This window comes from Diplodia corticola (assembly GCF_001883845.1).
Source record: "Diplodia corticola strain CBS 112549 chromosome Unknown scaffold32, whole genome shotgun sequence".
Lineage (NCBI taxonomy): Eukaryota > Fungi > Ascomycota > Dothideomycetes > Botryosphaeriales > Botryosphaeriaceae > Diplodia > Diplodia corticola.
Window position 1 is genome coordinate 264,510 of NW_017971511.1, and position 24,389 is coordinate 288,898.

The window sequence follows — 24,389 nt, forward strand, 5'->3', positions numbered from 1 at the left end:
TGCTTGCAGACCGTCAGGTGGCAAACCTGCTCATGCACTGATGCCATGGTGCAAACGAGCACGTAGTACGGCGTGCTGTAAGCGACTTCCCATCATCCATTTCACTTCAACAATTCATCTCCGGCATGTTTCTCGCCGTGTAACGGTAACAATTGATCAATCAATGGATCCATCAACATCCGAAAAGATATAACTCGAGGACCGCTGGATCCTATCCTATCCTATTCTACCTCTCTGGCATCTCCATTGCAGCTATTCGCCAGCAATCGGCTGGACTGTCTCTCCTTGACCCCTGTAGAGCCTACATGAGCAGCGCAAGATTCTTGCATATCTTTCCTTTCTCGTGTTTCTTCCAATTTGACTTCATATTGCTTTTTTTCTTTCCAGTCTTGTCCCTATGGAAACCTAAGCAGGCTGCCGCTGGAAGTCTTTCCACATTATCTATCCCTTGGCGTAGGATTTCGTTCAACTGACCGTTTCTTCACAGTCCGCTGTCTCAATTCCGATTCTTGCGGCCTTGGCGATTGAACGACGAGGTAGTCCTCTTCAGCACACGCTTCGATTCTCAACGACGCACGGTACACGAAGACCAGCCCGATCGCTTCTATTGCTGTCTATGACGATGAGATCCGAGCCAAGCGCTTCAACCCCAGCGATCGCTGTGTAGGGTAAAGCGAATCGGCCTTGCTGTTCACATGCGAGTACTATGCGCAGGAGCTATCAATTGGCGCTTGCATGAAGCTTGTCACTCGTCAGTATGCTATCGATAACCGATTTACCAGTGCGAGTCGCGGCGCGCGCTTGTTGCGGCACAGCCCCGGTCATCACAACAACCCGCTTGACTGCAGATACTAGGCAGGTATGCTTAAATTTAGCCAAGCACACTCTCAGAACCGAGAACGATCATGCAAGCTTTGCGGCGAAGCAAACGGCTGCGTAGGCCAAGCCGCATTATTCGTTGATATGTCGGGGGACTACCGTCTTCACAATGCCCTGCGCGGTTGTTGTGGCGTAGCAGCGGCTCTCAAGTGAACACATACACGTACAATAACCCAAGTGAGTCTCTCCAGAGTTCCCTTTACGCAAACACTCTACCAGCTCTTTCTTCTTAACAACTCGAACCCCTTTCCTATTTTCCCTCACCTCCTGACCCAAGATTTTAATAGCTCACACCAACAGAGAAGCATGAAGGTCCCAGTGTCACTCAGGTTTCGTCCTTCAAAGCCTTCTCGCTACTATCCGTCCTCCGCCTCATACCTCAAGAAAGTCCCATCGCGAAGCCTTAGCCAGTTGGCCACGGAACAACCACTTTCCCACCACCAAACACCCACCCTTCATAGCATCGGCTGGTGCAGTCTGCCCGTTCTCATCATTTGCAACCTCGTTCTCAGCGTTACCATCGGCTTCTTCATCCTCCTGTGGTTGGGGCATCAGAACAGAAGCAGCACCTCTGGGCGCTGGCTTGTCGTCGAGGACTACATATCCACGACAACCCCGCTCGCATTTCTGCGCATGTAACTTGCCATCTTGGTTCAAATTGTGGGGGCAACCTCGATGCTGGCCGTCTGGATTCTCGACCAACGGGGAATGCCGACAAGCCAATTTGTAGCACTCGCTAAATGGCAACTACCATCCTGCAAAGCCGGGGAATTGCACGGATTCGAGCCTACTCCATCTTCGTCATACGGTGGTGGCTTTCATACCAGAACGCCTTCGATTCGACATTGGACCCCAGCCTCGCAGCCCAAACGACGCACCTTACCATGCTAGTGAGGATGGTTTAATACGAAGCTCGTGCTCAGATTTCAACAACTACAGAACAATCACGCACGACTGCCAACTTCAAGTCAAGGTCTTCTCTCAACGTGGCCCGGGTTGCCGCCATCGTCGCTCTTACCGTCATGGTACACTCTGCCCCTGATGGTCATTATCAACCGCCGTCTTTTACACCGGCACCCGACATTCACTACTGGACAATGTATGGATATCAAGGCCCCGGAACTTGGTACGATTTACAACTATAGACTTTCTCAGAGTCTCGACACGGGCGCAAGGTTCATGATACACAGAAGATGCTGCATGGTGTCAGATGCCACTTAACGGTCGGCGCCTCGCATCAGTCCGGTTTGCAGACTCGGGCCGCCATCGGTCTTGTGGAATGAGAAACTGCGGGACTTCGTGCGGTCATGTGCACAGTTGGCAGCAGAAAGGTATGAGCATCAGATACCCACGTACGTAAAGTAAGCTCAATTCTTTTGCAACCCACTGCAATTGGTGTTATCAAGACGGTGCCTCCACTCACAAGTGTTACTGCATCATTTTGACCGGCGAGAAGCCATCTACAGATCAGTGCGATGCAGGAAGTTTCAGCTTTCAACCATGTGTATGGGTCAAAAGGGGGCAACAGGTGTCGTCATTTGCAACATGGAATCTAAAGTGTAGACCGGCGTCTATCAGAGCGTGTCTTTGTAGGAGAAGATGGATGGTGCGTATCTCTCAGATGGACGGTAAGAAAAGACTAATAAGGGAAATCAGACAGGGTGCAGAAGTCCTCGTTGTCGTCCTGAAGGTGAAGGCGGCGGCTTGCGTTGTGAGTCAATCGAATTCAATACGTGGTAACAGAAACTGATATGCTTTCCGCAGTAACCTTTTGCACTGCTAGTGCTTAGTCTAGATGTGGGAGCAAAGCTTCAACATGTCCGCTATAGATAAAAAGAGATATGTACAGCGTACATCATCATATTCATATCAAGGTTTGTGTTTTGGACAGACGTTCCAAGAAAAAAAAGACAAAAGAGAGCGACATGAATCATAACCAAGCTACATACAACCCCTCATCCTGGACCAGCCACAGATGAACGAGGCCACCAAAAAACTCCCCATAATACATCAATCAATCATCAATCAATCAACCATGGACATGCCGCCTCCCAGCCGAATACCTCCCATGAAAATGCAAATGACGCTTCGCCTTCGCCTCCTCCGCTCCTCGCACCGCCATCTTCTTCTTCTTATCCACCGCCTTGACCGTCCCGTTCTCGCACACGGTCCCGGCCGCCACCGACTGCCACACCGCCACCGCGCCCCAGTTGCAGATGCCGAACCGGTCCGTCCCGTTGCAGACGAGCTGGCCGTCCTCGACCGAGTCGCACGCCTTGTCGGACGCTGCCGACGCCGTCGCCGCCGTCGCCGCCGTTGCTGGAGTCGCTGGAGTCGCCGCAGCCGGATCCGCCGCCGCCGTCGCCGCGACCGGCGTGTCCACGGAGCCTTGGGGTGCGGAGGATGGCTCGCCCGTCTGCACGGCGGCGGCCGAGGCAGTGGACGTGAGGAGGGTAGTCGCCGCCGCGGATGTGGACGCGGACGCAGAGGCCTCGACGAACGCGCCGCCGCCGGCATCAGCAGAGGCAGCGAGCGTCTGCGACGCGGCAGCGGAATCCGCGGCCGTCGGACACTGGTTCCCCACGGGCGTGGCGGTGGGGAAGACGGACGCCGCGGGCTTGGGGCCGTGCTCGAGCACGGCGCCGGGGTTGACGGCCTTCATGACGGCCTGGGGCGCGGCGGCGTCGCGCGCGCAGTCGACGGGGCTGTAGTTGGCGACGAGCATGTCGGGCAGGGCGTCGAACGCGGCCGTGTCGCCCGCCTGCGCGCCGCCCGACACGGCGATGGGCGCGCAGTTCATGTACATCTCGGCCGCGCCGCTCGACACGGGGAACCAGGTCCAGGCGAAGACGGCCTTGCCGGAGGGGACGGCTGGCGGGATCTCGTAGGTGAAGTTGTGGGGCGTGAAGTCGACGCCCGGGCAGCCGCCCTCGATGGTCTTGATGACCTTGAAGACCGACTCGGCCGTCGGCGGCACGTCGAGCGAGACGCTGAGCTGGCAGGTGCCGCCGTCGTGCACGGCCGGCTGCGCGATGCCGTCCTCGCCCGCCTGCGGGTAGAAGACGAGCGGCTGGCTCTCGCCCACGGCCATCTCCGGCACGGAGCCCGTCCAGGCGAAGTTGCTCGTGTGGCAGGGGTAGTTGTTGGAGAGGGGGCTGCGGTCGCCGCGGAGCGTCTCGGCGTCGTAGGGGACGGGTTGGCGCAGGGACATGTGCGCGCGGACTGGCGGTGGTGATGCGGCGAGGCCGAGTAGCACCCAAGGGAACGTGTGGAGGCGCATCTCGTGAAGCAAAAGATGGGGGTCTTGAGGCTGGCGGTGACAGACAGCGCAAGTGTAGGGACCGTGAAGCGTATGTACGAGAGCACGACGGATAGTCCAGCTAAGTGGCAGTTTATGGATACCAGATCCAGAAAGCGAATGAATAAAAGAGAGAGAACGGGAAGACAAAAGTTGAAACAGCCGTGGAGTCGTGTGAGAGAGTGATGATGATTATAAACGAGATGCGGCGTGGGACTGCCTTCCTTAAGTATCGGTTACCAAGGCTGCCTTCAGACGAGAACGGCGGCACGGACAGGTGCTTGATCGAGCAGTTGCCGCCCGGTGTGCTCCAATAGCCGCCATCCAAGCTTCCATGGGCATGATCGCCCACTGTGGCTGCTGTGCCGCAGCGAGTCGCCCGACTCTGTTTTTGGCACTTGACGCCCGGGCAAAAGGCTCTCTTCGCCACATCGAGCCGCGACTTCTGAAACGACTGCCGAGCTCGCTTGCAAGGCTTGGTAAAATGCGCACCGGCATCAGCTTCCACAAGCGGCATCGCCGTTCGAAGGCGCCTGCAATATATCACTTAAGCCTGAAGCCAGACACCATCCCTCTGACGATGCATCCATGTTTCAAGCTTCAGAAGGAAACTTCATGCTTCTGCACTTTCAGTTTGCCGCAGTACTTACGATGGGATGCTGGCGGGAAGGGCGTGTGACGGGAGTGTGAAGAACCGGGGGCAAGGACCCTAGCGTGCGGCGCAGCGGCAGCGGCTCCACCCGAGCGGGCGCTTGCAGCACATGCATGCATGCGTGCCGGCCCCCACCCACACCCTATCGCGCTTAGGCAACTCAATCACAACCCATCATTGGCGCTAAACTCGCAAAAGCAGCATCAAAGTCCGTGAATAGATTGAAAATCTTGCGGATCGTGGAAGCCGCGCCCTTCTTTTCTCCGACTTCACAGTTCGCAAAATTAGGTATCAGCAACAGACAGTGGCCGGGCGGTCGAAGCGCCCATCCGGACATAAATGCACAACGATCATCACTACTTTCGAGTTCATCCATTCCATATCTGACCTGACTGACTACTGACTACCTCTATCTGAGAACCCCTCCCCCGAAGCTCAACAAAAGACCCACTTTCCTCCATTCTAGGTATTCAAACAGACACTCACTGCCAACCCCCCTCGTCTCCGCCAACCATTCTATCCACCGCTGAACCTATCCAAACAAAAGGAGCTTCCGCAAATTTTCCAGTCAGTAGCCAGCAGCCAAGGCTGTGCCACCCCCGAATCAGGAAGTCCCGACAAGAAGCAAAGGCGAGAGCGATACAGGAACAGTAGTAGTAGTGGAAGTAGTAGTAGTAGTAGTATGTATACCATGTTTCTTTTTGCTCGCAACCCCCATGATACATGCCATCCATCCACTCGTCGCCACGCCGTGTGATAAAACTCCTTCCCGGCTAGTACAAAGGGCCTGTCTATTTACTTTATCGACGAGAAAAAAAAAAAGAACCTCCCTACTTTCTCTCCGATACACACTCACACACACGCACATACATACACACACCACAACCCCTTTCTTTTATGCAATGGGAAATTGAAGAGAGAGAGGGAAAAAAAAAGCAAGAAACGCCGCTGGAAATGCTACAAGAAACGCAGACTCAAACGCAACCCAAAAGATGCAAAAAAATAAAGTTGTTACAAGAACAACAACAGGAAGAAGATGAAGAAGAAGAAGTAAAAGAAGTAAAAGAAGAAGAAGCGACACGACAGCTGGCTGACAGCCGCCGATTGAGCCAAGAAACAAAAAAGAAAACCAACGATCAATCGAAGGGCGGCGCACCAGGCAGAAGATCAAACAACAACAACAAAACTCAAGCACCCATCTACTACTTCCCCGACGCCCCCCCTCCACCACCACCACCTCCCCCTCCTCCCTGGCCCCCACCTCCACCTCCACCTCCACCTCCACCTCCCCCACCCATAGCCCTCACAAACTTCTTCCCAAACAACATCCGGCTCTTCATCCGATTCACCTCCTCCGTCTCGTCCTGCAGCCCGTCCTTCTCCCGCGACCGCGAGCTCATGGCCGTGATGGCGCGATGCAGCGTGTTCGGCCCGTGCCGGATGCTCGCCGTGTCGCGGTCGTCGACCTGCGACAGCTCGTCCGCGAAGCTGCCGGCGGCCGAGTCGACGTCCATGCCGCCGGTGCTGCCGGGGAACCTACCTCCGCTTGCCGACAAGCCGCCGTTGGCGTTGGCGTTGTTGGGGGCGCCGCCGCCGCCAGAGGCAGAACCGGTCCACGTCGTGCCCGTGACGCTGCGGGCGCTGGAGGAGAAGGAGTCAGCGTGGCTGAGGGTGCTCTCGCGGCCGGAGGTGAAGCTGCGGCGGGGCTCGTCGGGGGTCGACGTGTCGGCGGGGCTGCGGTCGCGCGAGCTGTCCTTGTCGCTGTCCTTTGTCATCAGGCTCGCCGTGTCGCCTCTGTCGCTGCCGCCGCCGCCGCCGCCGGTGTTGAGCAGGATGGACGGGTTGGTGAACTGCTTGAGGCGACCCTTGTCCTTGGGGCGGTGGTGCGAGAACTTGTTGTTGAGGATGGCGCCCGTGTGCGACACGAGGGCGCGGATGACGTCCTTCTTGAGCGCCATGGCGAGGTCGAGGTTCGACCACGTCTTGTTGCGGTACTCGATCGTCGGCATGCGGAACACCAGGTCGTGGATGTCCTCGAAGTTGCGGTTGCCTTTGCCCTTGTAGCTGAGGCACAGCACCATGCTGGGGATCTTGATGTACGCGAACGTCATGTAGTTCGACGCGCGCTTCATCATCTGGCTGATGTCGTCCGCCTGCGACCGCTCCTTGCGGTTCGAGCTCGGAGCGCGCGTCATGGCGAAGCGGTTTCTGGATTTCTCGTCGTTCATGCCGCTCAGCTTGGTTGCCGAAGAACGGCGGCTCGAAGGCCGTGCGCTGGCAATGGTGAGAGTGTCTGAAGAATCCTTGGGGCCGGCTGAAGAATGCAAGTTCCTGAATAGGCTCGTGCCGGTACGGCTGGAGGCATCGAACATCTTGAAGGCTCCAAAGTCGAGGCCTCCGCCCTCTTTGCCCTTACGGGACAAGCCAGACGACGATTTCGGACGGATTTCATCTGGAAGCGCAAGCGTTGGCTGCAGGCGCAGCTCCAACGCACCAGGACCTGATCCGTCAATGGAGGCACGGTGCGATTGTGCGACGGATGGTGCCTCAGGAGATGCTTGGCCGATCGATGCTGCCTCCACTTCGCCTTCGCCTTCACCTCCAACGCCATTCTCCGCCTCTTCCCCAGGAGCCGTTTGCTTGACCATGAAAGGTGAGAAGTCACCGTTCTCAAACGCATTGGAGCCCACACCCGGGAAAATGTACTCGAACAGCTTCTTGCCAATCTCACGTTCGAGCTGGACCTTGAGAGGGAAGATGTTGACTTCGAAGTGATCCATGACCGGGATGCCGGCAATGGCCTCAAGCATGTACCAGTGCACGCGAAGCATCTTGGTGTCTCTGCCATCGGCAACGTTTGCCTTCTCATCCAAGTATGGCGCGATCATCTCCGGATATACGGCTTCTGGTAGCAAGTTCAGACCGTGGATGCGCTCAACCTCCAAGGAATTGAGGTTCGAGCCATCGCTGTTGTCAGTGCGGTCAAACGATGCATTTCCGAGCTGGACTTCGGCAAGGGATTCGCTGCCTTCGCGGACCAGATGCCAGACGATTTCAGAGGCGGTGATGAGGTAGCGGAGGAGTCCTGTCGGTTGCGATGCCTCGGCTGCACGGTCATCGCTCTTGCGCTGAGAAGTCGTAATGGCCTTCATCATGAAGAACAGCTCCTCTTCGTTCTCAGACAGCTGTCGCTCCAACTCGATGCGGTTCTTCCAGCCCTCGCGGTCGAGATACTGCTCATGGATCTGGAAGCGGTTCTTGATCTCTTCGAGTTGGTGGATTCTTTCTTGAAGGGAGACGACGAGCTCCGGCGCACCGTCGAGATCGCTGAAGTCGGATGCGAGCATGATCTTCTCAAGCTTCTCGCTTCGCTGCCTCTCAAGAGGTTCGCTGTAGAGGAGCAGGTCCAAAACGATGATGTACACGGCGTAGTACTGCATGGAGTCGCAGACGGCGCGCACGTGAGGAAACTCGACCCAGAGATGATCAACACGACTCTCCGCACTGTCAATGCAGTTCGGGTTGCCGGAATCCTCTCCACTGACGTCTTCATTGTATTTTAGACGCAGCGTGTTGTACTTGTCGTATCTCAAGCTTGCCGAAGTTCTCTGCACGACTCTCGAGAATCCGTAGGGATTTGTGTCGAACTCGAACATGACCTCAAAGGGAACCCAGGGGGGCCAGGAGCTTCCCACGGCGGCTCCGTATCTGTTGCCGGAATACATGTGGAGATACTCGGTTGAGAATGTCTTCGTGCTGGTGACAAAGATCTGCAGGCTATCCATGGCAGCAGAGAAACGACGCTGGACGAGGCCGCTGACGTCGTCCTCGACGTTTTCTTTGTCCATGACCTCAATGACCTTGAGCTGCATGCCCTTTGCAGCAACCAGCACAGCCGACTTCGGGTTCTTCTCGCTCTGCAATTGGATCTGGGGTGCGATGAGGCGGACGTGATACGCATTCTGTGCGGTGAACTCTTGCGCGATGTCTTCGTTGGCGTTATCCGCATTCGGCTTCTGCGCCTCCTCGGCCATTTCAGGATCATTTGCGTTGACGAACTTCTTGCCATCTTCAAGCAGTTGTTGTATGCGGTCCTTGACATCCACATCATCATCGGCTTGGGGCGATAACGGCGTCGACATGGTCCGCGGTCTCTGGCCTGGCGATTCTGGCGGTTCATCGGCCTTGTTCTGCTCCTCTACAATATCGAGGATGAATTTGACTGCTCTTCTCGACATGTAGTAAACGAAACCGCGGCGCTGGCTGACTTGATGGATATACCGAAGGATGATGTTCCTGAGGGCATTGTTCCATTTCACCTGAGCGTTGTGGATCACGAATCGGTTGTTGAAGTCGCTGATGTAATCCGCAAGAGGCGTCGAGTCAACGCCCTTTGTATCCTTGTCGGTGGCATCGTACATCTCCGGAGCTTCGAGGTATTGGTCTTCGCCCTCCGATCGCGGGACAGCGGACCGATCATCCCGCTCCAGACGACTGACCAGACTGGAATGCATGGACTGGAGAATGTCGCGCTTCCTCTTGAGGTTGTCGTCGTGGTGCTGGTACACCGCCAACCTCTCTTCGAGCTCCCAATCGTCCTCGCTGGTAGATCGAAGGATCCTGAGCTGCTGCTCGCCAATGTCGCGCTGGCTTTGCTCGATCTGCTCGCAAACCGTCTTGAGGCGATCCGAGATCAGGTTGCACTGGACTCGGCGAGGATCGTTCTGCTTCGACATGACACAGTAGTGTGTAGGCTCGTTGCCGAAAGAACTGGACCTATGCGGGTCCCCGGAGATGTTGTCCTGGTGGTCAGTTTGGCGGAAGTAAGTGAATCGAGGCGCGAAAGCAAGAGGCAAAATCTTCGTCTCGGGGTTGCTTTCGGATGGGAGGATCCAATCCAGCTCGACGAAGTCATCCATGTCTACCCATGAGAGGTCGTTGTCCGGGATGGTGAATTTTGAAAGATCAACTTGAGGATCGTGCGAATTCTGGTAGGAAGCCAGGGTATCTTCCGTAGCTTCCTCGATGTCACTTTGCTCCGTGCCGTTGATGGTCGCCGCGACGGCACGGATATCGGCGGAAATGAAATCCAGCTGGACCTGGTTGATGCGCATTCCCGTCGTTGTGGCTGGTTTGTTTGCAGTCTGCGCCGATGTCCTGAATTCCTCTCGTCGCTGGTGAATGTCGACCATGAAACTGTCCAGTCGGACCTTCAATCCGGTTGCAGATACCACGCTCTTGCCATAGTCGTCCGGATCCTTGTGCTTGTAGACGTGGCTCATGTAAAGCGGTGACAAGAGGATACTGTACTTGATAGTCGCAAGATGGCGACCGAACTTCTTGCCAGACTTCTCCACGCCCGGCCAAAGAGCACCTTGTCGGACTGGCAGAGACATGGCGCCGGAGAACAATGACCACCAGCTGTAGAAGTGGCTGAAGAACCTGGGCGTGAGATGGACACTGTTGTAGTTCGGAGAAGCCTTGGTGTTTGCGACGGACCAGTCCCTGTCGTATGGAGCGGCGATGGCCACAGACATGTGGATGTGATGACTGCGGAAGCCTCTGAAAGCATCGTACTCGTTGCCCTCGAATGGCTTGGCGTAATCCGGATGTTTGAGAATGACGTTGTAATGCGGTCCGAAATCGAACGAACGTTTGCCATCCTCCTCGCGCTCGAACACGAGACCGATCAGCACCCTGACGTTGCCAGAAAGTTTCATGACCGTTTTGCGGAATGAAGCTCCTTGCTTGAAGCTGGAACCGCTGATGATGCTCTCCGAGTCGGATTCTTCTTGCTCCACCATTCGTGCGTAGTGACTCAAGTCCGGAACAGCGAGAATGGCGGTCCCGCTGTCCACGGTGAGGAACTTCTTGGGATCGTCTTCTTGACAGATGTTCAACTGCACATCGTTCCGCAAACACAGCGTGAAGCCAGCGCCGTCTCCAGTGACCTTGTAAGGATCGCGGGAACCCTTGAGAATGACATGTACGTCTCCGTCGCCCTTCCACGCAATGTTGATTTTGGAGTGGAAGGACAGCCTGATCTTGTCCCAGAAACCGACTTTGTCGGAAGGATCCATCGCTGCTTTGGAGAACCCCTCGATGACTTGCATCATATCCTGTATGGCAGGCTGGTACGAAGTACCCCACGTTATCCTTGTGGGGTAGTTCGTGTTGACTTCCACCTTCATATCCGAGTAGGTCTTGACCGGAGCAATGGTACGGCGGACGCTGACGGAAAAACCACCGCTCTTCTCTCCCGACTCCGAAATCTCCGGCGGCACCACTTCGACATCGAGCAATCGACTGGATTCTCTGTCCCTGTATTCTTCGGCAATGACGAAATCCGTCTTCAAAGACAGACTGGGGAGCCTGGTGGACTGTCCGGTACGAATCGCGGGCACATGGACGAACGGAAGAGGGTAGTCTCTCAAGGTCAAACGCGCCTCGCCCAAGTTGATCTGGACATTCATGGGAATGAGCAGAGAGTATTGCATGTCGGTAGGCATGCCCTTTCCGATCCGGTTCAGGTAAGCGGGTAACTCGGACATGGGGAAGCTAGGTTTATCGATGATGAAGTTCAGGTCGCTGACCAGGAAGGCCAACAGCGCGGGCCGCTGAGGAATGGCCAGGATTGTCTCGGTCTGCTCGGGCTCTTCTGGCATGTCGTCGATACCCCAGAACATGGAACGGATGTCTTTGACAGCTGCATTCTGGAACTGCATGCCTTGGTCAATCCTCCTCTTCCAGCTCTGCGCGTGGAGTTTGTTCAATTTCTCGCGGGCCTGTTCGATGTGGATTCTCGCGTTGTCGTCCAATTCTGCCGCGCCGTCCACGTCGTATCGCATACCGCGTCCACGTGAACTGGGGGATGTGATCTCTCGGTCAGCACTTTGGCTCTTTCTCCCCACATCAGCAGCTCCTCGTCTTTGCGCGCTGCGTCCACGAGGGTGTGCAGATCTCGCACGATGGCTGGTGTTACCACGACGCCTATCGCTTTCCGCAAGCTTTCTGGCTTTGATCTCGAACGCTTCCTCTCTCGCAAGTCTCTGCCTTTGTTCGAGCATGCCGAGTCGGAAAATGGTTCCGAGCTTCCATTCAAACCCGCCCTCTTCGATCTCGAAGAGGAGGGCTTGACTGCGGATTGAGATTCTCGGCACCTTCTTCGGATCTTCCGGCGGCTTGTCGAGGACGTACTCGTTGGATTGGGTCTTGAAGCGATGGTGGAGCTGCTCAACGGTCTTGATGGTATTCGTGATGTTGTCAAAGACGTGGTGGACGACCAATTGATGCGGGACGGCGATACGAACGGCCTCCGTCGCAACGTCAATGGACTTCTCTTCAGTGACAGTGGTTCCAGTTTTGCGCCTGGAGGACCTGAGGTCAACGCGAAGCGTCTTGATGCTGACCATGCGAGCCCAAATCTTCTTGAGACCAGGAGCTCCCGTGTACAAGCGGAACATTTTGGCGCGAACAAATGGCGATGCCCATCTGTGACGCCCTGCATCAAAGCCTTGGATCTGGAGCATCAGCGGTGGGTCCCCTGGCATGGTGGCTTTGGCCTGGATGAACCCAACGCGGAAGTCCAAAGTAACAATCTCCGGCTTGGATGGTGTGGTAGGCACGCTTTGCACAGTATCGGCGGCCTCAGAAGCGTCTGGGACAGTCAGGTGTCTCCGATGTGTCTGCGGTGTCTCAGGAGCAGGAGCCGCGAAGCTTCGATCGGCGTACTGCTTGACAAAGGCTCTCTGCAGCACCATGATGGCAACGCCAATCGCAAAGTGTCTGTACAAAGAGTAGTGAATCAAGAGGCTCTGGGCAAAAGAGTTCACATGGAAAACTGGTCCTTGGATGTCGGTCGAGGTGGTGAATGCCACCTCAAAGCGTGGCAGTTTGAGGAAGGACTCTTCTTCTCTCGAGTCGGAGGACTCGATGACGAACCCTTCCAGCCCTGTGACATGGATCGCCAAGCGTCTCCCGTCGGTCTCGGTGAGATTTCTTTTCCGTGGAGCTGGCGAGAGCGGAGGCGAAGATGGGGACGTCGCTCTCAGCTGGGATTCAGTTGGTACGGTCCTGCTGGTCATCCTGCGCCGAGATATCCTCGATCCAGCATCCTCCGTCTTATCAGCCTTGTACTCGGCTGTCCACGAATCCAAGTGTATTGCGCAGCCACGGGAGTTTTCCGAAACATCATGGTCGATACCAGCAACTTCCACATTGAAATCGGCTCCCTGCACTTGGAAATGGGTGAGCCATTTCGGCAGTTTTCGTAAGAAATTTGGCTTATTCTTCGACGAGGATCTGCCCGCGTTGGACGCCTCGTATGTGCGCAACTGAGCGACGATCTGGCGCACACCTTCGCTAATCTCCGGACGGACCATGAAGATGCTGAATGTTTCGAAGTTCAATCCCACAACGACCGAAACCTCGGGTGATGCATCCAGCTGAACCTTGAGCTCAGTCGCGTCTGTTGCGAGAAGGTTGTGCTTCTCGCCGGCCGCTGTCTGATAGTACAGTTCATGCGACGCCAGGCGGAAGAAAGACGATAGGGAATAGTGCAAATCCCCGCCGGCTGAATGTGAAGACTCCAAATCCAGAGATACAGACGACATATTGGAGATCAGCAGATCAAACTCTCCGGTCTCCTTCTTGTCGGCCTCCATTGGAGGCAAAGTGACTCTGATTACAGGCTCGTGCACAGAGAACTTGATGTTTGCTTTAGGCAACAAACGAGACGCAATGTGCCGCTTGTCGTGCGGATCCCGGCGGGGCGCTTTCTTGGGATTTGAACTTTGCAGTAACGCGAGTATCAAAGGCAGATGTCTGGGATCAAGGTCCAGAGACGGAGAGGTGACAACGAAATTGGCAAACAGAATGTTGGTGTTGCGTTCAGTGACGTCTCTTTCCCGGTCGATCTGGATGGTCTTCGAGGGAAGCGTGGTCTTGAGCGTCATGGTAGCCATGGGAATGTACAGAAGCCTTTCCGGATGATCCTGTCCGTGGTCAATTCCCACGGATATGGCAATAGCCGCAATGAGCGCCTGGTGAGCGATGTCGTGAGGCGCAAAGTACATGAGATGTGCCGGACTCCGGGGATCCAGGCGTAGAAGGTCGAATCCAAACTCCTTCATAGACATGTTCAGGTACACGGGGCTTGCCTTTGTGCTTCCATCCCGGATCCGCTTTGTCAAGCCGAAGAAACTGACGGCGAATTGGATCTCCTGTATTCCGCGCAGAAGGGAACTGACAAACTCTTTTGAATCCGACACAGTCTGGACTATTTCCTCATCGCGACTGCCTGGACGTTCCAACTCTTCCATGACGTCGTTGAACGAATAGCCATCACCTGTCCCTGCAGCCTCGTTGCTGGCATCTGTCTTCTTTTTCTCCTTGACCCTCTCTAAACATGTGTGAATATCGTCAAATGGCACATTAAGGCGTCCCAGCTTGAGAGCAATGGTAGCATCACGTAGTCCGTCCATTTCCTTGTATAATAAGCCGTGGACGTTGAGCGTGAGGTGGTCCAAGATCTCGGTAGACTCCTGGCCTTCGGGGCTGAAGAGGATATTCCGGATGGTGAAAATCCACTCTGCCGGGCTCTGGTGCTCGGACTTGGCGCGCCTGTGCTGGAACAGTCGGCTGCGGTCGACCATCTTCCGCCTGGTGTCGAGGGCGGCGGTGAACTGCGCGACCTGGACGGTGCCGACATCCTGAATCACCAGCGACGTCGAGGTCGCGACCAGGTCGACCAAACGGATCCAGTCGAGTTTCCTGTGCAACTTTTTTATCTTCTCCTTGGTCTCGGTCAACTTCTGCCAGGTCCTGCTTCTTTTGTGTCCCTTCTTGAACTCGCCGGCTGCCTCTCCCGACGCCTTGTCGCCCTCCTTTGTGTGTGCGGATCCATTCGCGTGAGATTTCGAGGCGGGCGATTTTGGCGTGGCTGCCCCCAACTTGTTGAGGTCGACTGAGACCTTGAGCTCCTCGAGGACAAGGCTGACGTATGTTGGTTGGGCGAAAGTCGGGCGGTGTAGCGATATCCTCAGGCCGCGGAGGTCGAGGCGGACGCCATCCTTTGGGGTGTAGGAAATGCGGCGCAGACCATACCAACCCAGGCGCTGGATGGAGATGCCGGTGACGATGCGGAGGAGGGCGAAGACGACAAAGGTCGAGAGGTAGAGCAGGACGATCAGGCCGGAGAAGAAGGAGACGGTGGTAGCCATGGTGTCGCCCGGTCAGCCGCCATGCGCGGGTTGGTGGTTGTCCTGGTTGAGGATAGGTGGCTCGCGCGTTCAATTCGAGGGGGCGAAAGGGGCCGGGCTATGCGACCAGAATTCGGGCTATCGTGGCCCCATTGCCTGGCGACGGAGGGCGCGGGGTGCGAGGGCAGAGGTCTGGCTCTTTGAGGGAGTGGACGGCGCGCGCGGGTTGCGGCAGTGCCGGCTCGCGGTTTTGGAGGATTCGGCTGGAGGACGGCCAGGGATGACGTCGCTAAGGCTGCGGGCTGATGCAAGCGCAGCTGCAGAGTGCTGGGGCGGCGGTGGGGGGCGGGTGACAGCAAGCACACTCGACGGCCTTTCTTCAGAACCCCTCGTTGTTGCAGGTTGCAGGGAGGTGGACGACGGCCTCCGTGCGCTGGCTGGTGTACGCTGCTGTAGGCGGCGATCAGCTTCACCTCCGCGGCCAAGCTCCGCCGTCCAAGCGCGCGGGCTTGTTCCTTCTCGCCCCTCGGCGAGCAGCCGTAGGTACTAACACCCCCAGCCGTCCCAAAAGATGGGCGCCAGGCGCGCCTTCGAGTCCGCTTCTCGAATAATCCAGATCTCTAGCACCTGCCGATCGCCCTCCCGCCGTGTCTGGAGATCGCAATAGCTCCCCGCCGATACGGCGCCGGCCCAGCTGAAGCAGCCGATCCAACGCGCCGCGAAGTGCAACACCGCGAGCAGTTGCGTGGCCGCCGCCTGCATGCCCCGCAGGCTGCATCGCGGGCCTGCCCTGTTTCCCTGATCAACAGCGTCATTTCGCATCCCGCTGCGATTCTTCATGCGCCATATAGTGGAATCCTCCGAGCCTCCTCCGCACCTACCAGGCCCCCGGGCGGGTTTAGGAAATAGAACTGCAGACGTGCGTTCGGGGCCGCCGCAATAATCCGTCGGGAGCCAGCCATTGGTCTCGTTGTGGTCTGCGAGGCCCACACGGAGAGCATAAGCGAGAACATCAGAACAGCAGGCCCAACTGTGTACGTACACAGCAGTAAACTCGAATCCCCTGAAAACAGAAAACCACGCCAGCCAGTCCTTTGTTTCTGGCTGCTGCGAACCCGATTCGCGAACGCGGCCTCAGCAAGGAAGCCGGCTGGTCTCACCATCTTGCAAGGGTGCGGCTCCCTGCCGCCGCGTGGCGAGGGAATGGAGGATTAGTGGGTCTAGAGAGTCAATTTCAAGGAGGCGCTGGATTGCCAAATATCGCAGCCTCACACGGTTCGAGCCAGGTTGCAGAATCCCCCATCCAGATGTAGACCGGGCGGAAGGCCGGTCTACATGTCTGCTGTCTTTACTCGGTCTCGACTCGACAGGGTCCACGTTGTGTGGCTTGATTCAGCGGCACGCGACAGACGTAGCCCCTCGGTTCCCTGTTTTCGCCCAGTGTTCCCGAACATTACCTACTTTAGTAAAGGCACCTATTTTAGACCGAGTCCCTGTAACCTCAGACTGGGATCCGCGGCTTTTTACTGACCTACAGCAAAGCGATAATAAGATCCCCGCATATCTGATCAACGACATGCCCCCCCTTGGCATCCATCGAACCACGAACAGATCACAACAGATGCACGCAGTCCAAATGCCGCTCAGAAAATTTTGATTCGCTCAATGGATCCATCATGTCCAAGGCTCTGTGTGTGATAATAGTGCAGTATCAAAAGAAAAAAATCCCCCCTACCTCCCCACCAGCGAATGGGTCAACAACTTGGCGAGCCGACGCCATCAGCGTAAGCAATTAGGGGGGGAACTTTAGTCGTCGTAGGCCTCCTCGTAAGCCTCCTCATACGCCTCGCGCGCCTCCTCCAATTCCTCCTTATCGCTACTCGAGACAGAGCCGCCAGAGCGCGTCTCATCAGGCAAGTCGTCCGTCGGCGGCGGGACGGGGTCATAGTAGCCCGAGTCCTGCGCCGGCGGCGGCGCAGCGCGAGCATTCTCGTCATCCGAATCCTCCGTCATCTCATGGGCTAATAACACAACAACACATTAGCACTGATCAATCGCCACCCGCGAACAAAGAAAAAGGGGAAGAAAAAAAATAAAGCAACAAAGCAAGACTCACCAACGACAGCCCCCAACACCGCGCCTCCCACCACCCCCGCCCCGGCCGCCGCCACCATCGCCCCCGTCCCATGCCCCTCCTTCTTCTCCTTCTTCTCCACATCCCCATAGTACTCCTGCTGGTTCGCGCCGTGCGCCCCCTGCTGCCCATACCCTTGGCCGTACCCCGCCGGCGGCGCCGCGTTGCCGTACTCGTTGTAGAACCCGCCGCCTGGCGGCCCGCCGCGCGCCGCATCCGCACCAAACCCAGGCGTCTCCCACTGCGTCCGCCCCGTCGCGGGCTCGGCGTAGTAGGCGCGGTTGCGCGACGCGTCCCAGTGGCAGTACCAGCCGGCGGGCAGGGGGGCCGGGTCGAAGCCGGGCGGCGGCGGCGCCGGGGGGGCGCCGTAGCCCTGGGGGGGAGCAGGCGACCCGTAGTGTTGTTGTGGTTGGCCGTACGGAGGCTGGCCGTAGCCCTGTTGGGGAGGCGCCGGGGAGCCGTAGTGCTGGGGCGGGGGCTGGCCGTAGGGCTGGCCGTATTGCGGCGGGCCGCCGTAGCCCTGTTGAGGGGCGGGGGAGCCGTAGTGTTGCTGCGGCGGGGGCTGGCTGTAGCCGCCTTGGTCGTAGTAGCCGCGGGAGGCTTCTGTTGTGCAGGGGGGGTGTGTGTGTCAGCCACGGTGTGGGATTCGAAGGGCTGGGGGAAGGCATTGGATGCGGGGCGTGGCGTTTGGCGGATGGGGTCGAGTGTAGGCGGCGTAGCGGGGGGTTACTGACCTCCTTCGCTGTGCTTGTCCTTGTCCTTGTCGCCCAGACCGAGGCCCTCAAAGTCCTTTTTGAGGTTTTTGAAGAACGACATGGCGAGGTGTTCTGCGGGGCAGCAGGTTGAGTGAAAAGGTGGGGTGGTGGTTGAAGTGGGATGAGCAGGAGAGAGGAGGAGTGGAATTGGTGCAGTCGAGGGCGTTCTTTTATATGGCGGACGCTCGACGGTGACGATGGGCGTAATGGCAGGGCAGGAGCGCTTCCACGTAACGCACACACACCGCAAGGGAAAGCTTCAAACAACGCACAACGCAGCTTCCGCGGGCGCCGCTCACGGAGAGCTTCAGCCACATGTGCCCCTCCTTACCCACAGCAAGCGAGCAGCACCGCCCCCGCACGCGCCAGCAAATGCCCTCTTTGTACGCTGATGAGACTTGTGCGGTCGCTCACCATCACTTGTCGCGCGCTCATCCGGGGCACCTGAGGGCAGCCGGGGGGTCGGAGGAACCCCCTCCATCTGTCTCACGGTCGATAGACTGTGGGTAAATTCGCGCAAGACGGAGCAGCGAGCACACTCGGATAACGGCATCTCGAGCTGTCGGCGAAGCTTGGACGCAGCTTGAGGCTCGTTTCCCATAGGCTCGGGCGGCCCCGTCACCTGCCCGCCAAGCCCCTGTGATTGCGCCAATGTGGCACGCGTGGGAACGTTCGCCCGAAATTGATGGCCTGCTGGTTCGTGCGATGGGCGATTGCTGATGTGGCTGGTGAGCCCTGTACACGCACAAGACTGCTGTTTGGCTGTATCGCAGGCGGCGAATGACCGCAAGCGAGGGCTCCGCGGGTAGGGAGAATTCGGAACAGCCTCATCCCGGCCGAGCATTTTGTTGCAGTGGTGGCGGGTCTTCGGTTTTCGATAGGTCATAAGTTATTGTCGAAACACAGCAGTGCGTCGCGCCACCGTGTCCAGTAGTTTTCTTCCATTCAAACTTCCGCGGTCAGTCCGTCCGGCGAGTCGCCAGACCTTCTCCATTGAGCCGCCGTTGAAGAGGGACTAGTAGTTAGGAATAGAGCGGGGAAGTGCTTCCCCCCGCGCCGGGGAAATGACGACTGGTTCATCTGCTGACGCAATGTGAGGCTTTTCTGTACACCTGTCAAGTTCTCAGGGGATACGGAGTAGTTCCAGAAGGCGTGGAAAGCACCAGAAACGCTGCAAGGATGATGCATAGTAATGATATTCAAAGCATAGAGGAGATCGCCCTCTATCAAGGGCCAGGACTTGCAATCTGTCTAACATACCCTTAGCGATCTCCATAACATGCAGCCAAGAAAAGCCAGTACCCTTCTAAGGGCCGGCGAGAACAACTCCTGAACTCCTGGTAGACCTTGAGTCGTAAAATGCCAATGGTGTCGTGCTCTCCAGTTCGTCCTAGTCGTAGATGTGGTCATGTTGGTCAATACCAATGCTCGTGAAAACGACCCAAACGCCAGAAATGCCGATGCTGTCTGAAAAGTATGTAGACAAATAAAAATGGTTCCGCGGAACGATTGGTTCGTGAGTGACGCGCACATGCGTGCGAACCGGTCGAGGTGTGGCGCAGGCCAGGGCCCGGGATGATGATGCGATGGACGCGGGCCATTAGCTAAACCCCGCCGTACCGCTCCTCCGCACCAGCGCCCAGCAACCGCTGCTGCTCCGCACTTGGAGAAGACAGCTCGCTGTTGCCGGCACCTCCGTCGACCGAGGGGATCCATCCCCTGAGCCAGCCCGAGACTCTCCGCCATCTCCACTTGCCGCCCTCTTCGGGCACGAGGATGGTCGAGTCGGCCAGCGATCCTTCGCCGTAATACCAGAACTGCGCGCCGACGGCGCCGTCCATCAGCAGCACGCCCGCCGCACCCAGGAAGAAGGGCATGGCTCGACCGACCCAATCGGCTTGCTGGCTCCCGTCGAGCCCGACCCAGCCGCGAGCTCCGTGAGACGGATACGTGCCCCACGCGCACGGGTTCGTAGCGATGGAGGACGAGTAAAACAGGTTGCCCATGAAGGCTGCCAGGAAGAGCGTCGGCGACAAGCCGGAAGTGGACTTGCGCTTGTAGTTCTTGTACAGCTGCGGCATGCGGGAGCCAAGGTACATGACTGTGCTGAGCCAGGACAGCAGACGACCGGCCACCTGGGTGCCAGTCTCGGTCGACTCATCCGCGTGCTGGGCGATGATGGGGAATGCCGGGCTCGGCCCGTTGAGAGGAGAGGCTTGGGCGACAACGGCAAGGAGCATGGAAACATAGAGGACAGTGCGCGGAGACGGATAGGGCGAGCTGGAGCGGCCGAGGCGATGGATGGTGCGGCTCGAGCGGGCGGGGGCCGCGTCGTCGTCGTCTACATCCTCGCGCTCCTTGGAGGGAGAAGAAGAGTACTGCGGGCTTCGGAACACGTCCTTGGGCTGCGAGTGCGGCACGCGCTTGACGTCGGCGCCGTCGTCGTCGGAGACAGCCACGCCGTCGATGAACTCAGCCATATCAGCGGCGCCGTCGCCGTGATGGTGGCTGCGCGAGCCTCTCCTCCACACGCGCACCAGCGGCCGGCCATGGCGCAGACGCTCGTACCACACCCACTGTGCGACCAGACAGCAGTCGACAAAGCAATAGTAGCAGGCGATGATGATCTGCCACAGCGCCTGGTCGGTGAACAGCGAGCCCAGCAGGTTGGACAGATCGCCCAGCAGCCACTCGCCGAGGAAGAATATGCTGAGCCCCGAGGTGCTCTTGAGGGTGTAGTTTTTGTATATCTGCGGGAGCTGGGCGAAGAGCCACGACACAATGCTGAGGGTTCCGAGAAGCGAGGAGATAAAGGCAAGCTTGGTGGGGACGCAGGTGTGGAAGGCCGACGAGAAGTGCAAGAGGAAGTCGGATTCGGGCTCGCAGTAGGCGGGGAGCGAGGGCTCAAAGACGGTGCGCAGGCCCAACCAGGGCGGGGACGAGTCTGCCATGTTGAGGGCGAGGATGGGGGTCTGCGGGGAGAGGGGCAGGCGGGATGGGAGTTGCGACAGCGATATGGCAGCTGGCTATATCAACTGAGACTGTCTGGCGTATGACGCCTCGGCAGGATGAGGGTGCGCGAGGGCAGCGCCGTCTTTTGGTCATGCGAGGGCGCTTCCTGGACACTACCGCCCACTTGATAGAGTCGCGGCTGATAAGCCGACCTGCCACCCAGCGGCTTGGCTGCGCGAGGCCGGAGGTGATGCGCGGGGAGTGAGGCTAAAAGCAGCGCGCTCTTATCGCCGCGCGGTGACAGGCTCAACCCGCGCCCCAGCCCACGCGACCATCAGCCTCCGCCCAGTCATTACTTCATCTTTGTCCGCCTTGATCGTGGATCCCGACTTCGGCACTGCGACCGCCATGTGCTTTTTTCGTGGCCCGGCGCGCTGACCGCGGACCGACTGCGCCAGCCACATGTCCGCCGCGCAAGGATGGCTCGAGAATCGAACCGACTCTTCCCGCCCGTCCCGCCGTCCCTGCATCCACGATATAAAGGCACTCAGCGTGCCTTGGGACGCGTGTGTTGCGTCACGCACATTCCCGAGTCCCGCCGCCGTATCTGCCCGCATGCGGAAGTCCGACCCGCCTGCATTTCATCAGCTCTCCTGTCCTCGACTCCGACACCCGCCATCCCGAAGCCCAGCAGCGCTCGAGGTATTACGAGGCGCCTCCCGTGTCACGCCGGCTGCACGTGAGCCGGAACCGAACCGGTGACACTGCACTTGCCAAATCCGGTACGAGCCAAGGGCAGATGACTGTTGCAGCCGACAGTTCGCATCCACTGCGCACACTTCTTGTGGCGGTACTATGGAACCGAGCTATTTGTCAACACCGCGCCGCAACTGGGGCCGTGGCAACTCCGTCGGAAAATAAAAACAAAAATTGATTGCACGCCTTGATGTTGATGAGATTACTCGGGGGAACTGACCGTAAGACGCTGCCGTTCCCGCCCTCGCCGGAGCCTTGCAGTCATACTGGAGAGTGACCCCCACGTCCGCGACTCCCACGCCCTTGAGGATGCTCTTCTTGTCCGCACCGCATATCTTCGGTTCTGAATGAACATGGATCTTGGTTACTTCTATGGCCACTCTATCGTCTCACTTAAAAACCTACCCTGATATTGTTTCACTGCCTTGCTCCTGCGCAACGGTTGCGTTTGCTGGAAGACCAGGGTCTGCGGGGGCCCGCTCGTCGATCCCCGCCGGACCGTGTGGGTCCCCCCCAACGAGGCTGCAAACGCTGGCGAATCATCCAATCGCAGCAACGGCATTCTAACAAGAAAAAGGCAAGAAAGAGCTGTAGGTTTATCGAAGTGCGATATTGTCCATCATGGCGCGGTCCCAAAGCTCCACCTCGCACAAAGAACTATGACTATTGTCACTATAGGCTAGTGAACCGTAAGTCAACAAAGACACTCAGCTCATAAAGCGCTGGACGGGTCATCCAATGCCCTGAAATGGCAACTGCTGCCTTTTCCAGTGCACGGGGTTCAGGACGGAATGCAAGTCAAATCACATTGAGAGGCAATTGTAAATTCTCTCCACATCGATCAAACTGCATAAAAAGTACTCGTCTTCTCAACAACATCGATGCACGCAATACCAACTCCAAAGGAAAGAATAAGACACATCACATAAGCATGCGGCATCCCGCCTCACCCACTTTCTTCGTCTTCCTCCCGAACCCTGACATAATCGTCTTTACCATCCGTATACCGAGGCCTAGCAACAAAACGCACACGACACACATCAGCAATCCCTCCATTCAGAGAAAAATAAATGAACAAAAAACTCCCCAACACACAAAGCCCAGCCCACACATACCGAACCAACTGAAGGAGAGGAGAGGAGAAGAGAGAGGATGATCAAAACACTCACATCACCCAATTCCCCAACCCGACCACCGCCGCCGTCCCCACCGCATACGCGCCCAACAACCCCGCCCACCGCCCCTCGCCCACCTCGCGCTGCCCCACCGCCAACGCCAAAAGATCATACACCAAACAGCCCCCCAAAATCCAATCGCTCGCCGCGCCCGCGACCGCGAACCCCACGCCCGTCAGCACCCTCACCGCGGCGCCGGGCGACAGGACGCCCGGGAAGTAGGCGGCCGAGGTGTTGTGCAGCAGGTCGAGGACGCCGATGCCGGCGAAGGTCTTGGCGACGACGTGGGTGAGGGCCGACGAGGGGCTGGAGGTGCGGAGGGGCCCGAGGCGGCCGGTGGTGAGGTAGGCGAGCTGGGAGATGGTGTTGAGGGCGACGAAGGCGTTGGAGGCGCGGAGGTGCGACGAGTTCCAGAAGAACATCCATGCTGTGGGGGAAGGCGATCAGCGTTTTCTGTTCTTTTTTTCTTTTTTTCTTTCTTCTCTCTCTCTCTCTCTCTCTCTCTCTCTCTCTCTCTCTCTCTCTCTCTTCTTTCTCGCTCTCTCTTTCTACAACCACCCTTCCCTTTGCCTTCATGTGAAACTGACAGGAGCAGCAAAATAAAAAAGAGCTGAAGAGAAAGAGAGACAGAAAGAGAAAAGCAAACCCGAAAAAAGAAAGACGACGACAACAACGAAGCAGAACCAGAACCAGAACCAGAACCAGAAGACAAAAAAACTCACCCCCAATACACACATTCCCCAGCGCGTACACGGGCACGTAGTCCACCATCTCCCTGACGTCGCGCTCGCTGCCCTGCCGCCGCCACAGCCGCCACAGCCACCACAGCTGCGCGAGCTGCTGCGGGAAGAAGAAGAGCGCGACGGCGTACGGCTGCGGGCTGAAGAAGGACGGGTTCGCGTCGTGCACGTCCTTCATGTTCGGCGTCGACAGCATCCCGTACTGCTGCGCCGCGAAGTCGAACAGGAACGACGCCGGCGCCACCCACCGCGCCGTGCTGTAGGGGATGCCCATGTTTGTTTGCGGGAGGGGAGGGGGGTGCGATGTTGTTTGTTTGCTGTTGGTGGTGGTGGTGTCGTGGTTACTGACGCGTCGTCGACGCTGCTTTAATCTTTGATATGGGAGGGTGGAGGTACAGAGGTGAACTGGGGGCAGCAGAGGACGATATATAGAAAGATGGTGCGTTGGCTCAATGGTCAGTCAGGTCTTGAGTTGAGAGAACCTGAATACGACATTATTGCAAGCAGAGAATCGATTTCAGGCACTTCTCTTCTGTACTCTATCGATCCGCAATCTCACTGTGTTCCGCGAGTCTTGACGTAGTCGTTTCGAATTCCTATCCTGGTAGTATGACGCACATGACTTTAGGGCTCGGCGCAACCAGAACGCCGAGTCACGAGATGATTCCGCCGGGAACGACGACCCGCTAGGAGCTACCTACGTAGTAGGCCCAGATTGGCGCTGGAAAAATACATCAATATAAAAATGACATTGTACATGAAAACCAACGATCCAATCTATGTATAAACGATAAGTGCCAACCCGCAAACCTAGAGATATCAAACGTGATAGGAAAGTGTCACAGCCCG

General features: G+C 57.4%; 5 protein-coding genes across 5 annotated transcripts; all 5 read right to left on the minus strand.

Annotated features, from left to right (window-relative positions):
- Positions 1-2,908: 2,908 nt before the first annotated feature.
- BKCO1_3200077 (lytic polysaccharide monooxygenase) lies at positions 2,909-4,159 on the minus strand (the record flags this gene model as incomplete). The annotated part of the gene is made up of 1 exon (XM_020274470.1): positions 2,909-4,159. The coding sequence occupies one exon, from the start codon at positions 4,157-4,159 to the stop codon at positions 2,909-2,911; it is 1,251 nt and encodes a 416-aa protein (XP_020129456.1).
- A 1,872-nt stretch (positions 4,160-6,031) lies between these two features.
- On the minus strand, positions 6,032-15,049 carry BKCO1_3200078 (uncharacterized protein; the record flags this gene model as incomplete). Its single annotated transcript, XM_020274471.1, has 1 exon — positions 6,032-15,049. One exon carries the CDS (start codon positions 15,047-15,049, stop codon positions 6,032-6,034), a length of 9,018 nt encoding a protein of 3,005 aa, XP_020129455.1.
- Positions 15,050-16,834: 1,785 nt separating this feature from the next.
- On the minus strand, positions 16,835-17,978 carry BKCO1_3200079 (ww domain protein; the record flags this gene model as incomplete). The annotated part of the gene is made up of 3 exons (XM_020274472.1): positions 16,835-17,049; positions 17,145-17,765; positions 17,897-17,978. The coding sequence occupies 3 exons, from the start codon at positions 17,976-17,978 to the stop codon at positions 16,835-16,837; spliced, it is 918 nt and encodes a 305-aa protein (XP_020129454.1).
- Positions 17,979-19,521: 1,543 nt separating this feature from the next.
- Positions 19,522-20,868, minus strand: BKCO1_3200080 (pq loop repeat protein; the record flags this gene model as incomplete). The annotated part of the gene is made up of 1 exon (XM_020274474.1): positions 19,522-20,868. The coding sequence occupies one exon, from the start codon at positions 20,866-20,868 to the stop codon at positions 19,522-19,524; it is 1,347 nt and encodes a 448-aa protein (XP_020129506.1).
- A 1,922-nt stretch (positions 20,869-22,790) lies between these two features.
- On the minus strand, positions 22,791-23,814 carry BKCO1_3200081 (concanavalin a-like lectins glucanase; the record flags this gene model as incomplete). Its single annotated transcript, XM_020274475.1, has 2 exons — positions 22,791-23,227; positions 23,523-23,814. The coding sequence occupies 2 exons, from the start codon at positions 23,812-23,814 to the stop codon at positions 22,791-22,793; spliced, it is 729 nt and encodes a 242-aa protein (XP_020129507.1).
- Positions 23,815-24,389: the final 575 nt, after the last annotated feature.